The sequence below is a fragment of the Callospermophilus lateralis genome, chromosome 11 (assembly GCF_048772815.1).
Source record: "Callospermophilus lateralis isolate mCalLat2 chromosome 11, mCalLat2.hap1, whole genome shotgun sequence".
NCBI classification, from domain to species: domain Eukaryota; kingdom Metazoa; phylum Chordata; class Mammalia; order Rodentia; family Sciuridae; genus Callospermophilus; species Callospermophilus lateralis.
The window spans coordinates 11,508,300-11,523,730 of record NC_135315.1 but is presented as its reverse complement, the minus strand read 5'-3'; the positions used below and the strand labels follow the sequence as shown (position 1 = coordinate 11,523,730).

Sequence of the window (15,431 nt, the reverse complement as noted above, 5' to 3'; positions counted from 1 at the left end):
CCGGACAAACCCACTTAGTCATGATGCTGTATTATCCTGTTTATATTTTTCTGGATCAGATTTGCTAAGATTTTGTTTTTAATTTTCCCTTCTTATCATGTCTGTGCCAAGGTTCGGGTTGGGTTTTTCTGATCTCATAAAAAAAGAGTTTAAAAGTGTTCCTTTCTCTTCTGTTTTCTGAGAGGGTTTGTGTAAGGTTGGTATTATTTCTTTCCTATTTGGTTGAATTCACCCGTGAAACTTTGCCAACTCCAAGATTTTGCCCTATATTTTCTCCCTAAGAGATTTTGTCGTTTTAGGCATTAGATTTATGTTTTTGAGTTAGTTTTTGTTTGTGGGTGTTAGGGAAATGCCCAATTTTCATTGTGTTACATGTTGATATCCAGTTTTCCTCATACCATTTGTCAGAAAGACCATTCTTTCCCCCCATTGAATGGTCTTGTCACCTTCGTTGAATATTATTTATGTAATAATCACCATATTTGTAAGGGTTTTTTTTCCTAGGCTCTCTCTTCCATTAGTTTATAGGTCTGTCTTTAAATGTCACTACCATACTGTTTTTAAAAAATTTTTTTATATAGTTGAAGATGGACAGCATGCCTTTATTTTACTTATAAATTTTTTGATGTGGAGCCGAGGATCAAACCCAGTGCCTCACACATGCTAGGCAAGTGCCCTGCCACTGAGCCCCAGCCCCAGCCCTACCATACTGTTTCGATTACTGTAATTTTGTAGTTAGGTATGGAAATCAGGAAGTATAAGGCCTTCAGCTTTATTCTTCCTTTTCAACACTGTTTTGGCTATTCTGGGTCCCTTGAGGTTCCATGAGGATTTTAGAATGGGCTTTTATATTTCTGGAAAAAAAAAAGAAAACAATCATTGGGATCTTGGTAAGGGTTGCATTAAATATGTATGTCACTTTAAGTGGTATTGACATTTTAATAATTTTAAGTCATTCATAAACATAGTACGTTTTTACTTATGTATTATTTAATTTCATTCAGCAATGTTTTATAATTTTCATTGCATAAGTATTTGCTTTTTTTGGTTAATTCCTGTTTTGTTCTTTCTTTTGAAATGTAACTGTTTTTATACTATCCTTTTCAGATTGTTCATTGTTAATATCTATAAATATAACTGATTTGTGTGTGTGTGTGTGTGTGTGTGTGTGTGTGAGAGAGAGAGAGAGAGAGAGAGAGAGAGAGAGACTTATGGGGTTTACTATAAACAATATCATATATGAAAGAGATATTGGACTTCTTCCTTTCCAATTTTGATTAAAATTTTTTTTTCTTGTCTAATTGCTCTGGCTCAAACTTGTAATACTATGTGAAATAGATGTGGCAAAATTGAGTATCTTTGCCTTGTTTTAGAGGCAGCATGTGTAGGAAAAAAAAAACTTAGGTAAATCAACATTTGAGTCTCTCTGACCCAGGTGATTTATTTAACTTTTCTGGTATCTTAGTTTCCCATATTTAAAACATGGTCAGTAATGTGGGTTTTTTCCATTTTTTTTTTTGTTATTATGAAAGGGTATTAAATTTGGTCAGAAGTTTTTTTGTACATTAATTGAGATGATCATGAGTTTTCCCCCTTTGTTCTATTAATGTGACATATTGCATTGACTAACTTTCATCTGTTGAACCATCCTTGCATTCCAGGAATACATCTCAATTGGTCTTTTAACATGCTGCTGAATTTGAGTTGCTAGAATTTTGTGGAGGATTTGTGTCAATGTTCATTCCGGTCTGTGGTTTTCTTGAAGTGTTTTTCTGGTTTTGGTTCAAGGTAAATACTGCCCTCATAGAATGAATTAGGAAATATTCCTTCCTCTTCAATATTTTTGGAAAAGCTTGAAAAAAGATCAATATTAGTTTTCCTTTAAAATGTTTGGCAGAGTTCACTAGCGAAGTCATTAGGTCTAGGGATTTTCTTTCTTAATAGATTTCTTTTTTGCTTTGGTTTTGGTGTTAGGGATTAAACCCAAGTCTTCATGAATGCTAAATAAACACTGAAACTCTTCTACACCCAAGCTTGTCTGTAGATTTTTGATTACTAATTTAGTCATCTCCTAATAGTTATAGGTCCATGCAGATTTCATGTTTTTCTTTGTGATTTAGTCTCGGTAGGTTTTATGTTTCTAGTAATTTGAATATTTTATCTAGGTTATCCAGTTTGAGGACATTTAATTCTTCATAACATGCTCTTACACTTCTTTTTATTTCTTTTGGATCATGAGCAATATCCAGCTGTCATTTCTGATTTTAGTAATTTGGATCTTCTATTTTTATTACTCGACCTAACTAAAAGTTGTCAATTTTGTCACTTTTTTCAAAGGACCAACTTTTGGATTCACTGATTTTTCTTCATTTTTTGAGAGGAGGATGTACTAGGGGTTGAACCCAAGGGTGCTTAATCACGGAGAAACCTCCTCAGCCCTTTTTTAAATTTTTATTTGAGACAGGGTCTCACTAAGTTACTTAGGCTTTGCTGAGTTGCTGAGACTGACCTCAAACTTGTCAGCCTCCAGCCTCAGCCTCCCAAGTCTCTAGGATTATAGGCATGCATCACTACATCTGGTTATTGTTTTTATATTCTTTATTTTATTTATCTCTGACCTACTCTTTATTATTTTCTTTCCTTCTGCTTTCTGTAATTTGTCTTCTTTCTTCTAGTTCTTTAAGGTGTAAAGTTAGGTTGTTGCTTTACAATGTTTCTTGATTTTTATTTTGTTTGATTTTATTTGAGATGGGGTTTCCCTGTGTTGTCCCTATGTGTTCCAGGCTGGTCTTCAACTTCTGGGCTTAATCTTGCTAAGTTGTTTAGGGCTTTTCATTTGTTGAAAAAGGACTAATTTAGCCAGGCACTTGGTGTGTGCCTGTAATCCCAGTGGCTCGGGAGGCTGAAGCAGGAGATTGCAAGTTTGAGGCCAGCCTCAGAAAACTAGCAAGGCCCTAAACAACTTAGCAAGACCCTGTCTCAAAATAAAAAAAATAGAAAGGACTGGGGATATTTCTTGGTGTTTAAGCACCCCTTGGTTTAATCCCTATTACCAAGAAAAACAAACAAACAAACTTCAATCCATTGAATTGCCTTGGTTCCTTGTCTAAGATCAGTTAACTACATTTATGTGGATCTATTTTAGGGCTCTGTTCTGGTCCATTGATCTATTTTTCCTTTCTTTCACCAAGACCACAGTCATGATCATCATAACTTTCCAGTAAACTTTGAAGTCAGGTAGCCCTCTGACATTTTTATTCTCCTTCAATATCTTATTAGCTATTCTGCATCTCCGTCTCTCCAGGTGATCTCCAGAATCAATTTGTCAGTATTCACAAAACAAATTGCCAAGATTTTTATTGGAATAGCACTGAATATGTGGAGCAAGTGGTGGGGAAACTGACCTCTTGACCATCCCGAGTCTTCTTGTCCATGAAGGTAGATTCCCTTTGTTAACTTGATTTCTCTCATTAGAGCTTTATGGTTTCCCTCAAGTAGGTAGTATAGATATTTTGTTAGATTTATACCTAAGTATTTTATTTTTCGGAGGGTGTTACTATAAATGGAATTGCTTTTAATGTCACATTCTACCTCTTCGTTGCCTATATGTACAAAAGAGACCAACTCTTGGATATTGACCTTGTATCCTATAACCCTGATGTAATCTCTTCTTAGCTCTGGGATTTCAGAGGGTGAATTCTTTCTGATTTTATACATAGACAATTACCTTATCTGTGGATAGACAGTTTTATTTCTTCCTTCCCAATAGCATGCCTTTTATTTCCTTTCTTAATGCATCAAACAAGACTTCTAGTATAATGTGGATCAAGGAGCAGTCAGAAGCAACATCTTCATCTATCCCTGCTCTTAGCAATAAAGCCTCTAGTTTTTGACTGTGAAGTATGTCAGCTGTAGGGTTTTTGTATATGATTTTTTTTATCAAGTTGTTTGCTGAGTTTTTAAAAAAAATGAGTGAGTATTGGATCTTGGCAAATGGTTTTTCCGCCTCTGTTGGTTGGATCATGTCATTATTCATTAGCCTTTGAGGTGATGGATTCAAGGAATTGACTTTTAATCTTGAACCAGCTGTGCAGACATGGGATAAATCCCACTTGGTCATGGTGTGTACTTAAAAAAACATACATTGAGGGCTGGGGTTGTGGCTCAGTGGGAGAGCGCTTGCCTCGCATGCATGAGGCCCTGGGTTTGATCCTCAACACCACATAAAAAAAAAATATGTAAATAAAAATAAAGATATTTTAAAAATACATCCATAGGTTTATTTTGCTAAAGATTTTTTCTTCTATGTACATAAGAGGCATTGGTCTGTAGTTTTCTTTGGTAATACCTTTGTGTGGATTTGGTGTTAGGTTCATGCTGGTCTTATAGAATGGGATAGGACTATATCTGTCCTCTGTGTCTGTCTTCTGGAAGAGACTGTAGAAAATTAGTGTCATTTCTTCCTTAACTGTTGGGTAGAATTCATCCCTATAGCTTGGACCTGGAGTGTCCTCCCAAGGCTCAGTATTGAAGGCCTGGTCCGCAGTTGGTGGTGCTGTTGTGAGGTGGTGTGAACTCTAGGAGGTGGGGCCCAGTAGGAGAAAATAGGCCACTGGGCAAGCCTGGGAAGGGTGGGTCTTGTCCCCAGCCTTTCCTGCCACCATGAGATGAGCAGCTTTGCTCGGCCGCGCCCTTCTGCCATCATGTTCTACCTCATCTTAGGCCAATGGAGCCAGCAGTCAGTGGACGGCAGCCTTTGAGACCATGAGCCCATAATCAATCTTTTATTCTTTCCTTTAAGTTGTTTTACTTAAGAATTTTGTCACAGCAGTGAACCTGACTACCATGTCACTTATGCCTGGTATTTTCTGTCTTTGGAAGTTTATTATTATTTCAATTTCTTTCACAGATACGGGCCTCTTCAGATTGTCTGTTTCTTTGTGTTGTGACAGTTGTCTTCCAAGGACTTGGTCTGTTTTTATCAAGGTTATCATACTTATGTGCACAGGTTTTTCCATAATATTTCTTTATTGTCCCTTCAATGCTGTGGGACACTAGTACCAATGTCATCTTTTTTATTTCTGATATTAATGGTTTGGGTCTTTTTTCCCTTAACCTGGCTAGAAGGTTATCAAAACAAGGTTAATAAAAGAGATTAATCTCCTAATAAAACCAACTCTTTGTTTTATTGATTTTCTTTATTTATTTCTTGTTTTCAGTTTCATTGATTCCTGGTCAAAATTTTATTGTTTCTTTTCTTCTGCTTACGTTGGAATTAATTTCCTCTGCTACATCTAGTTTCCTAATATGGAAGCTTATGTTATTATCTTTAGGTCTTTTTTATTTTCTTATTTAAGACTATAAGTTGCCCTATTAGCATTTCTTTCATCCCATACCACCAATTTTGATGTTTTATTTTCATTTTTCACTTAGTTACAGATATTTAAAATTTCTCATGAGGCTTGTCCTTTGACTCAAGTGTTATTTAGAAGTGTGTTGTTTAATCTTCAAATATTTGGGGATTTTAAAACTTCCCATTATTGATTTCCAATTCTATTTCATTTTGGTCTGAAGGTAGACATTGTATAATTTTTATTCTTTATATTGTTCAGGTGTGTGTTATGGCCCAGGATATAATTTACATTGGCACATTAATCAGCTTTCTGTTACTGTAACAAAATGCCTGAGATAATAAAAAGAGAAAAGATTCATTTTGACTCAGTTTCAGGTCTCACTCCATGATTGATTGGCCCTGTTATTTTGGGCCTGTGGCAAAGCAGCACATCATTGCAGGAGTGTGTGACTGCTCACTTTGTGGTGACCAGGAAGCAAAAAGAGGGAAGGGACAAGACAGAGGCATCCCCAAATCTCCTTAAAGGGCATGGCCCCTATGACCTCAAACCTCCCAGTGGGCACCAGTGCCGCTGGCACTACGGGCTGGGGACCAAGGGTCTAAATATATGTGTCTTTGGAGGACGTTTAAGAGCCCTCCTATTGCACTTGGTGAGTGTTTCATATGCACTGGAGAATAACGTGTGTTCTCTTGTTGTTGAACTAATTTATGGATTTTCGTTATATCCACTGGGTTGATGGTGTGGTCGAGCTCAGCTGATGCATTGGCTGATTTTCTGGCTGCTAGAGCTGCCCGTTTCTGATGGAGGGATATTGAAGTCTCCTGCTATAACAGTGGGCCCATCTAGTTTTCCTTTGTGGTTTTATCAGTTTCTGCCTCATGGATCTCGATGCTCTGCACAGTAAGGGTTGTTCGTCTTCTCGGGGAACTGACCTCTTTACCCTTATGTGATGCTCCTCTTCATCCCTGACACTCTTCTCACTCGGAACTCTTCTTTCCCTGAATCAACACAGCTATTCCTGCTTTCTTTTGATTAGTGTTAGCATGATGCATCTTCCCACAACCGTTAACTATTCACCCATGTGTCTTTCTATTCAAAGCAGGTTTCCCATAGACAACATGCATTTGAGTTTATATTTTGATCCATTCTGACAACCTCTGCCTTTTAATTGATGCGTCAAGACCATCAATGTTTAAGGCGATTTTTAAAAAATTTATTTATTTATTTTTATTTGTTCTAATCAGTTACACAGGACATCTGAGTGCTCTTTGATTCACTGTACACAAATGGAGCACAAGTTTTCACTTCTCTGGTTGTATACAAAGTAGAGTCACACCATTCATGCAATCATACATGTACCTAGGGAAATGATGCCCCTCTCACTCCACCGTCTTACCTACTCCCCCGTTCCTCCTCCCCTCTTCTGCCCCCCCTTTGTCCAATCCAAAGTTCCTCCACTTGTCCCCTGCTCCTCCATTATGTAACAAATACAGAAGATATTAATAAAACTGTATCAAAATCACTTTGGGGCTGGGGTTGTGGCTCAGTGGTTGAGTGCTTGCCTTAGGTGTGGGAGGCACTGGGTTCAATTCTCAGCACCACATTAAAAAATAAATAAAATATTTTGTGTCCATCTACAACTAAAAAAATATTTTTTTAAAAAAAAATCACTTTACCTGCAAATGAAACAAAGTGATTTTTGATAGTTATATTAATACTGTTAGTATTTGTTGCTGTTTATTTGTTGCCCTGTTCTTTTTGCCAATTCTTATATTCCACTCCATTTCTGCCTTTTGTGGTCATAAGAGTATTTTTACTGATTCCATCTGCTTTCCTTTCTCACTATGGCAGTCATACTTTAAAAAAGGCTTTCTTAACGGTTACCCTAAAGTTTGTAATATACAGTTGTAACTAGTTCAGGTCCACTTTCAAACAACATTACACCACTTCAAAGGTAATGCAAGTCCTGTATAATAAAAAAAAAATCCCAGTTCCTTCCCCCCGTTCCTTGTAGCAACGCTGTCCTTCATTTCACTTAAGCATAAGCAAATGTGCATACCTAAGCAAACATGAGCAAATACATGGTTGATCTTATAACTTTGAAGAAACATCAAGAAGGAAAACAGAAGTTTTTAATTTTACCTTCACTTACTGCTACTCCAGTGCTGCGAGTTTATGTAGATACTAGTTTCTGACTTACATAATTTTCTGTCATTCTGTAGAACTTCTCATGATATTGCTTTTAAGACAGGTCTACCAGCAAAACCCTTTCTTAATTTTTGTTTGCCTGAGGAAAATTCTTTAATTTTTCTTTTACTTTTGAAAGAATTTTGTGGGGTGCAGATTTCTAGGTTAGTAGTTTTCTTCTGTTATAACTTTAAATATTTTCTTTCATACTCTTCTTTCTTACGTGGTTTCTGAGAAGGTGAAAGTTTTGTAATTTTTATTAAGTGTAGTTCTTTTCCTTGATCCCTACCCCAACCTCTTTCAAGATTTTTTTCCTTTTTTTTTTTTTAATTTAAAATAATTTTTCCTCCTGTGCTGCTGGGGGATCAAATGCAGAGGCTCAAGAATGATAAGCAAGTGCTCTACCACCGAGCTACACCTCAGTCCTGCAATTTGAATATTATACACTAGGTATATTTTTTTCCTTTTAAAGCTGAAATTGATCAAATTATACTGTTTTATCATGTGCATGTATTAATAAAAATTAAAAAAAAACTGCCTGATATCTCCGACTTTCCCGGATCCGTGGCTGGTGTCTGACATTAGTTTGAGGAAATTCTCAGTCATTATTGCTTCAAATGTTTCCTTTGTTCCTTTGTTTGCCTTCTCTCTTCTGGTATCCCATTATGTGAATGTTACACTCTTTGTAGTGTTTCCACAGTGCTTGGGTATCTTGTTCTGCTTTTAGCTTTTTATTTGCTTTGCTTTTCGGTTTTGGGAGTTTCTATTGAAACATTCCCCAACTCAGAGATTCTTTCCTTCATTATAGCCAGTCTACTCATGAGCGCATCAAAAGTATTCTGCATTTCTGCTAGAACATTTTGATCATTAACTTTTAGTTTTTATTCTTTCTTAGAATTTCCATCTCCCTGCTTACATTACCTGTTTCTGTGGGCTGTCTACTTTATTCGAGCCTTTTGCACATTAGTCAATTATTTTAAATTCCCAGTCTGATAATTCCAACCACACTGCCTTATCTGACTCAGGTTTTGATGTTTGCTTCATGATCCTGGTACTGCAGGATCACATATGCAAGGCAAATACTCTACCACTGAGTTATATCCTCTTCCCTTTTTAAAAATATTTGAACCGGGCATGGTGCTGCATGCCCACAATCCCAGCAGCTTTGGAGGCTGAGGCAGGAGGATTGCAAGTTTGAAGTCAGCCTCTGCAACTCACCATAGCCCTAAGCAACTTAGTGAGAACTCTATCTCAAAATAAAAAATAAAATGGGCTGGGAATGTGGCTCAATGGCTAAGTACCCCTGGGCTCAATCTCCAGTGGCAGACCCCCAGATAGGGTCTTACTAAGTTGCCAAAGCTGACCTCCAGTTTTCTGTCTTCCTGCCTTGGCTTTCCAAATAGCTGGGAGTATAGATATATGCCACCAGGCTGAGCAGTGATTTTTTTCCTTGATAACTGAACTAATGTACCAGATAAAAGAAACCTTGGTGAATGTACATTTAGTACCATGGTGGTTAAGAAGCGGGGAAAGAGGAAGTGTCCCTACTTCTGTGATTAGGGCCCAGTCTTTTGGAGAGCCCGTGCCTCCGACTATGATTTTCACAAGTGCCACGTAGCCTTCCCCTGCCCCTCTCAGGTGGAATGGAGAGTTGAGTTATTTCCCTTCCCTTAGTTGGTTAGGCTCTTAAAAAAAATTCAATAATGTAGGCACTGGGGAAATAGTTTTTCCTGAGTGCAGGCTATGTTAAGATGAATAGAATGCTCTGGTGTATTTAAAAATTGTTGCTTTTCTTCTCCCTCTTCTGGAAGCATGAGGGGATTTTTCTTTTATATATGTGTGTGCGCGTGTGTGTGTGTATGTGTGCGCGTGTGTGTGTGTGTGTGTGTATCTTGGTACTGGGGATTGAACTCAGGGGCACTCAACCACTGAGCCACATTCCAGCCCTATTTTGTATTTTATTTAGAGACAGAGTCTCACTGAGTTGTTTAGTGCCTCACTAAGTTGCTGAGGCTGGCTTTGAACTCGCGATCCTCCTGCCTCAGCCTCCCAAGCTGCTGGGATTACAGGCATGTGTCATTGCGTCCGGCTTTTCTGTAATATTTACTGTGAGAACCTGGTTGAGCTCCTAGAGGTACAACTCACAAAAGTGTGGGAGACGAGGCTGGGGGTGTGGCTCACTGGGAGAGGCCCTGGGTTCCATTCCCAGTACTGCCAAAAAAAAAAAAAAAAAGAAGAAGAAGAAGCAGCGTAAGAGTCTTCAATAACTGGGCCCCCCACCCCTGGGGTTTTCCTAGATTTGTCTTACACAGAGTCTCCAGTAATTGGTCAGTTAGAGTTTGGGTTTTCCTACTCTGGTTCCCCAGAGTTCTCTGCTCTGATAAGTTGGTGATTCTGTCCATCTGTCTTTCCATTTGGGGGACAGTGGTCTTGCCCGGTGACCTCACTTCTCAGATCCAGCAGAGTTGTGGATTTTTCAGTCGGTTCAGCTGTTTACGTGTTAGGACGAGAGCGGTGGTTTCCAAATTGCTTATGTGCCAGAGTGGAAGCGGCAGTGCTCTAGGCAGTGGTTTCTGAAAATCATCAACTGGCTGTGGTGAAGGTGGACTGAGGACATCCTGCTTTCCGTCTTGAGTGTTCTTTGTTCTCACCGGCAGCCCACCAGCAGGTTCCCTTGAGTTGCGGAGGCTGGTCTTAGGGTGTCACCTCTACTCCTAGCCTCAACTGTTTGGGACTTTGGTGGGACTCAGGAGCCCTTCCTCAGGCTTCTCTAAGTTAACGGAACCCTGCTGTGCAGCCTGTCTCCTCCATAGCAGGTGGCAGCGGAGCGCCTCCTGAGCTATTTTGGTCTCCTGGCTGTTGTTGGAATCTCTGTCCTGGGCCTGTGCAGGTCAGGGGTCAGCCAGGGATTCGAAGGAGTTTATATTAGATTTGGAAGCTTCTCCTCTGTGGCTGCTCCTCCCCAGGATTCTCCCACCACCAATATCCGTCTTCTGTGGTGGTCCTAACTCTGACACCTCAAGCCAGACAGGCCCCAGCTTTGGTCTCTGTTGCTACCAGCTTCAGGCTACAGACTAGGAAGTGTCCCCTGGAAAAAACTGAAACAGATCCAAACCAGCGTGGCTTCCTTCTTCCAAGGGTTGGATCTCTTCCAGTTTCTGCCTGTTGTGGTTATTTTCTATTGTCTAAAAATTTTTCTTTTTAGTATATTGCCTAGAATTTACTATTGTTATCTAGAAGGAGGTGGTTCTAGACAGATATTATTTCCTCAATGGAATTATTTGATTTTTACAAGAAAAGGCAGTCCCAACTTTTGCTTGATTGTCAAAGCTCATGTCACCCCATGTGCCCCTTACTGGTTATGAAGAATACAGTCGATGCTCCAAACTATGGCAGGCGTGGTGACCCCTGCTCTCTATAACAACCTGTATCTTGATGGCAGGAGGGAAACCACTCATGGAGGGCCACCCCAAGGCTATGCACTCTACTGATTCTTCTCAATGTTTCAAATTTTATTTCTGGTCTGATTAGATCAGAAACTGCATCCTCAGGTAGCACGGCCTGGCCCTTTAGATTCACTTCTGCTGAATTGCCCTTGAGCTTCATGCTCTGGTCTCCAAGCCACAAGCCACAGAAGAACCATCCTAATCACACAGTCATATTTTTTGTTAAGAATGTAACTGGGCAGCTGGGTGCAGGGCGCACGCCTGTAATCTCAGAGGCTCAGGATGCTGAGGCAGGAGGATTGTGAGTTCCAAGCCAGCCTACGCAAGTTATCAAGGCCCTGCCTCTAAATAAAATATGAAAAGGGCGTGGGATGTGGCTCAGTGGTTAAGCACCTCTGGGTTCAATTCTCAGTACCAAAAAAAAAAAAAAAAATGATGTGAATAGGGCAGTCTGGGGTGCAGGGTCCCCTAGAGGAGGGCCACTAGAAGATTTCTCAGACCCAAAGGCCAGAAAAAGCTCAGCTTTTCCTAAGAAATTAATGATTTCTTTGGGAAATTTTAATTTCCAAAGACTGATAATGTTTGGGCACTAAGATGCTCAGAGGCAGATATTTATTTATATAAATATATATATGTGTATGTGTGTAAATATATATGTATATATATGCATATTTATGTGTGTGTGTATATATATTGGGGAGTAGGGTGGTACTGGAGATTTAACCCAGGAGCATTTTTACCACTGATCCACATCCCCAGCCCTTTTAATTAATTAATTAATTAATTAAATTTTGAGACAGGGTCTTGCTAAGTTGCTTAGGGCCTGGCTGAGTTGCTGAGGCTGGCTTTGCACTTGCGAACCTCCACCCTCAGCCTCCTGAGCTGCAGGGTTTATAGGTGTGTGCCACCGTGCTCTGCCAGACTATATTTTTGAACTTCTCTCCTACTTACCTTTATTTATTCAATTATGTTTATTTCTGCCAGATACCTTAACTCCCTTTTACAGAGACAGAGGGAGGGACATCATCAGAATCATTAAGAGCCGAGGATGTGGCTGTCCCTCCTAACGTTCTTGTCACCCCTCTTTTGGGACGGAGTTAGCAGCCCCAGATTCTAATCCATGTAAGAATTTCATCTTCAACCCAAAGCAAATTTACTCATCTTCCCTTCCATCTAATTCACCAGTTGGTATTCAAGAAATCAGTTTTCAAAGGACTCGATTTGCCCTGAAAGGGCAGAGATGAAAGATGTTCGAAGGACTGTTCTCCTGGCTCCGAGGAGATGTTCCAGATCATTGTAAATGACAGGATCGTCACTGGAAGGGGGAAGAGATTCTCATGGCGGTTTCTCTGATAGGGAGAACAGTTATCTGGGTGCCAAGTGCTGGTATGTCTCATCTGTGATCAATCCCAGGTCTCCTCTTGACAGCACAGAGCCAGGGTGAGTCTGATGAGGTGCATGTGCTCATCCTTCCCTAGGTGGAGCCAGAGCTTGTGACGGAAGCGTCGGTCCTGAGCAGCAGCAAGATCCTCCTCTTATTTTCGATCTCCAAGAAGACGCTGCAGAAGGGGAGCCTCTACAGAGAGCGGGTGCCGAGTACCAGGCCGTGCTGCCCAAGGTCAGGAAGGTTCTCGCAGACGTCCTTCAAGACATTGCCAATGACAACATCTCCAGAGCCGATTACACACAGGATCCTTCAGTGATTCCCTGTTGTAATCCCTACCAAATCGCCTGCCGCTGCCAAAGCACGTAACCGGCCAGTTTTTCCACTGGAGGGATGGCTGGAAATCAGACGGGCAGGTTCGCTTTCAAACTTCTTTACCCTCTTTGCCAACCTAGGCTATAAAAACAAGTCTCGGAATTTTGTCTGGGGACCACCACTTGGCAACTCTGCTTTGCGTACTGTCCCTTTTCCGTGCTGTCCTGAGGGATGCCCCTGAGCGGAGCTGGGTCTGGGGCGGTGAGTGTGGTGCAATGGAACGCTCACCGGCTTCAGAGTCAGGCACAGGTTCCAGCCCCAGGTTTTGACCTTGGGCAGTTAACCTCACTTGCAAGGTGATTTCGAAGGTTAAGTAAAACAGTTTATGAAAATGCATCATGTGTCACCTGACACAGAGCAGATACCTGGTGTCCTTTAGTTTCCTCTTCACATTAGCATAGACTGGTACCAACCAGTATGTGCAGACCGTCCCCATCTTTATTTTTCTTTTATGTTGTTGGGGATTGAACCTAGGGCCTCATGCATGCCGGGCAAGTGCTCTATCACTGACCTACACCCCAGCTCTTCCATCTGTAATAGGCATACAAATCACCTGGGATCCTGTAAAAATGCAGACTCTGGCTCCGAAGGTGTGGAGGCGCCTAAGCGCTCACACTTCTGGCAGGCTCCCAGGGGATGCCAGGAGCAGCGAGGGAGCTGGACCAGATGAAGTCAGGTCCCTTTCCAGGTCTCAGAGAGTCCAGGGCTAAGCCCGTGACCTCTTCCTCCTTTCCCCCTTTTAAAGGTCAAGTGAGTGTAGTGTCAAGACTTCTTCCTGAACCCTGAAGCTCCCAAGAAATAAAGTTTAAGAAAACTCAAAAATGCATTGCCGTGATTTTATTATTAGTGTCCTAAATGGGACTTGAAGGTAATAAATGATTTATTCCAATCACTGCAAAAAATACTTTGCCTGGCTAAAATAGTTTCTCTCTACATGGATTTAATATACAAGAAATACAATTCAAAGAGATTTTCCTATACATACATTTTTTTTACACAGCATACATTTAAAAAGGATGCCCTTTTTCATATAAAATTCCGGTTATATACCAATATGGTTAGCTAACATTTACACTGTGGTTTGAAGGTATTTTAAACAGCGTGGTATGGATACAGGGTCCCCCATGCCCACAGGCAGCCAGGGCCAAGGGGCATGGTGAGGCGTTAGCCGCGTCCTGTGGCTTAGGCAGTGCAGCACTCAGGACTGTCCCCTTTCTGCTCACACAATCGCACTCCATTCTTCCACCTTCCTTGTTCTCTCCAAAACCACCTGACAGGGGGTATCCTGATTTCTGAGGTGCACAACTCGTCAGGACTGCTTCGTTTTGCCCTTCTGACTTCCACGGCACAAGATTATCTACCAAAATCAAAACAGAACGGCCTTACTCTTCCCAGGAAAAGGCTGGTGGGCAGGAAGGCTGGTCACCCGCATGGCAGGCTGTGCCATGGGGGCTGGCAGAGGAGGCTGGGCACTGAGGAGCTTTTCCACCTGAACTACAGTTTGACCCTCACTCGCACACCATGTCCTATGTAGGTGCAGGCGAGGACGGCACAGATTCTGAAATGCTACCTATGTGTAAAATGTGTGCGCACGTGCATGTGTGTACTTTAACAAAAGGCTCATCTTGTAAACACAGACTGCTAACTCATTATAGAAGTCAGTAGACACCCTCAGTCCCAATTGCCTTACTTACTCTTGCTCACAGGGTTAAGACTGTCTCCCAAAATGCACAGAATTGATCATTGGCCTGTTATTGAAACAGAGGTTGCTCACCCTCCCGAAGACAGCCTCTCCCTAAGCTGCCAGAAATGATCCACTTACTTTTCTTCCTCTGTTCTCAGAGCAAAGTAAACCCCAAGGAGAAGACTGACGATACGTAGGGCTGCGTCAGTATATTTTGCAAAGATCACTAGTGACAACCCATGTTCTTAAGGCTGAGGCCCAGGGAGTCCTGAGGCGGACTCCCCAGGCAAGCCTGGGATCCTCTCTGAAAAAGACGTGGTTTTCACCAACCCGAGACTCCAGGACCCTTTTGGGGTCCCAGAAGCTATTAGGAATATGAGTAAAGAGACAGATATTTGCCACAGGCCTGTCAAGGATTAAGGCAGAGAGGGGGCAGTTTCTAGAATCTCTAGTTGGACATCGCTGCCCCTGTGGGCATAACTGAGGTGTTCCATGTCGAGCAGCTGCCAGGAGTGGTCGCCCCTGGTCCTCCTGTGGCCAGACAGAGAAGCCTGCCAGCTGCTGATCCCATGCCTCAGGGGGAGCACTGGGCCCCCTTACCATCTACCTGCAGCCTCAGGGGCAAGCTGGGCTCTGGTGGCCACCACAGTGTCTCATGCCTGGCCTGCACGCAGGGCTGCCCGATACTCCCTGGGACCTGACTCAGTGACCAGCAGTCTCACGGGCAGGAAGCATCTGTCTTGCATTAAAGATTCTTGATGCAGTTTAAGCCAACTGTCACTCACTTGGTTCTTAAGAAGGTGGCAGGACAATGAGCTCGTTCCTAGCTTCCTGGCAGCATATATGTGAACGGGCTGGTGATAAGTTTGAGTACCAGTTTTTAAAGTAAGCATCTCCGATTCATATATATATTTTTAACCCCAAACAAATGCACACAGGGTACCTGTTATTTCACACAGGTTTTCTGTAGTAACAGACTATCTCATAATTGCCAATAGCCT

At 41.4% G+C, this 15,431-nt stretch overlaps 2 protein-coding genes across 7 annotated transcripts in view; one reads left to right on the top strand and one right to left on the bottom strand.

Annotated features, from left to right (window-relative positions):
- Arsg (arylsulfatase G) overlaps positions 1 to 13,562 on the top strand; it is a 116,609-nt gene extending 103,047 nt beyond the window's left edge. For all 5 annotated transcript variants that reach the window (XM_077110591.1, XM_077110590.1, XM_077110592.1 and 2 more), the window contains one exon: positions 12,466 to 13,562. In XM_077110591.1, coding sequence (XP_076966706.1) covers positions 12,466 to 12,740 — 275 coding nt within the window. In that variant the 3' untranslated portion in view covers positions 12,741 to 13,562. The remainder of the gene's footprint in view (positions 1 to 12,465) is intronic.
- Positions 6,779 to 15,431, bottom strand: part of Wipi1 (WD repeat domain, phosphoinositide interacting 1) — a 35,610-nt gene continuing 26,957 nt past the window's right edge. For both annotated transcript variants that reach the window (XR_013092722.2, XM_076871224.2), the window contains exon 13: positions 6,779 to 14,103. Coding sequence is in view for 1 of the 2 variants with exons in the window: in XM_076871224.2 (XP_076727339.1) it covers positions 14,056 to 14,103 (48 nt within the window). In the remaining variant the exon portion in view is untranslated. The remainder of the gene's footprint in view (positions 14,104 to 15,431) is intronic.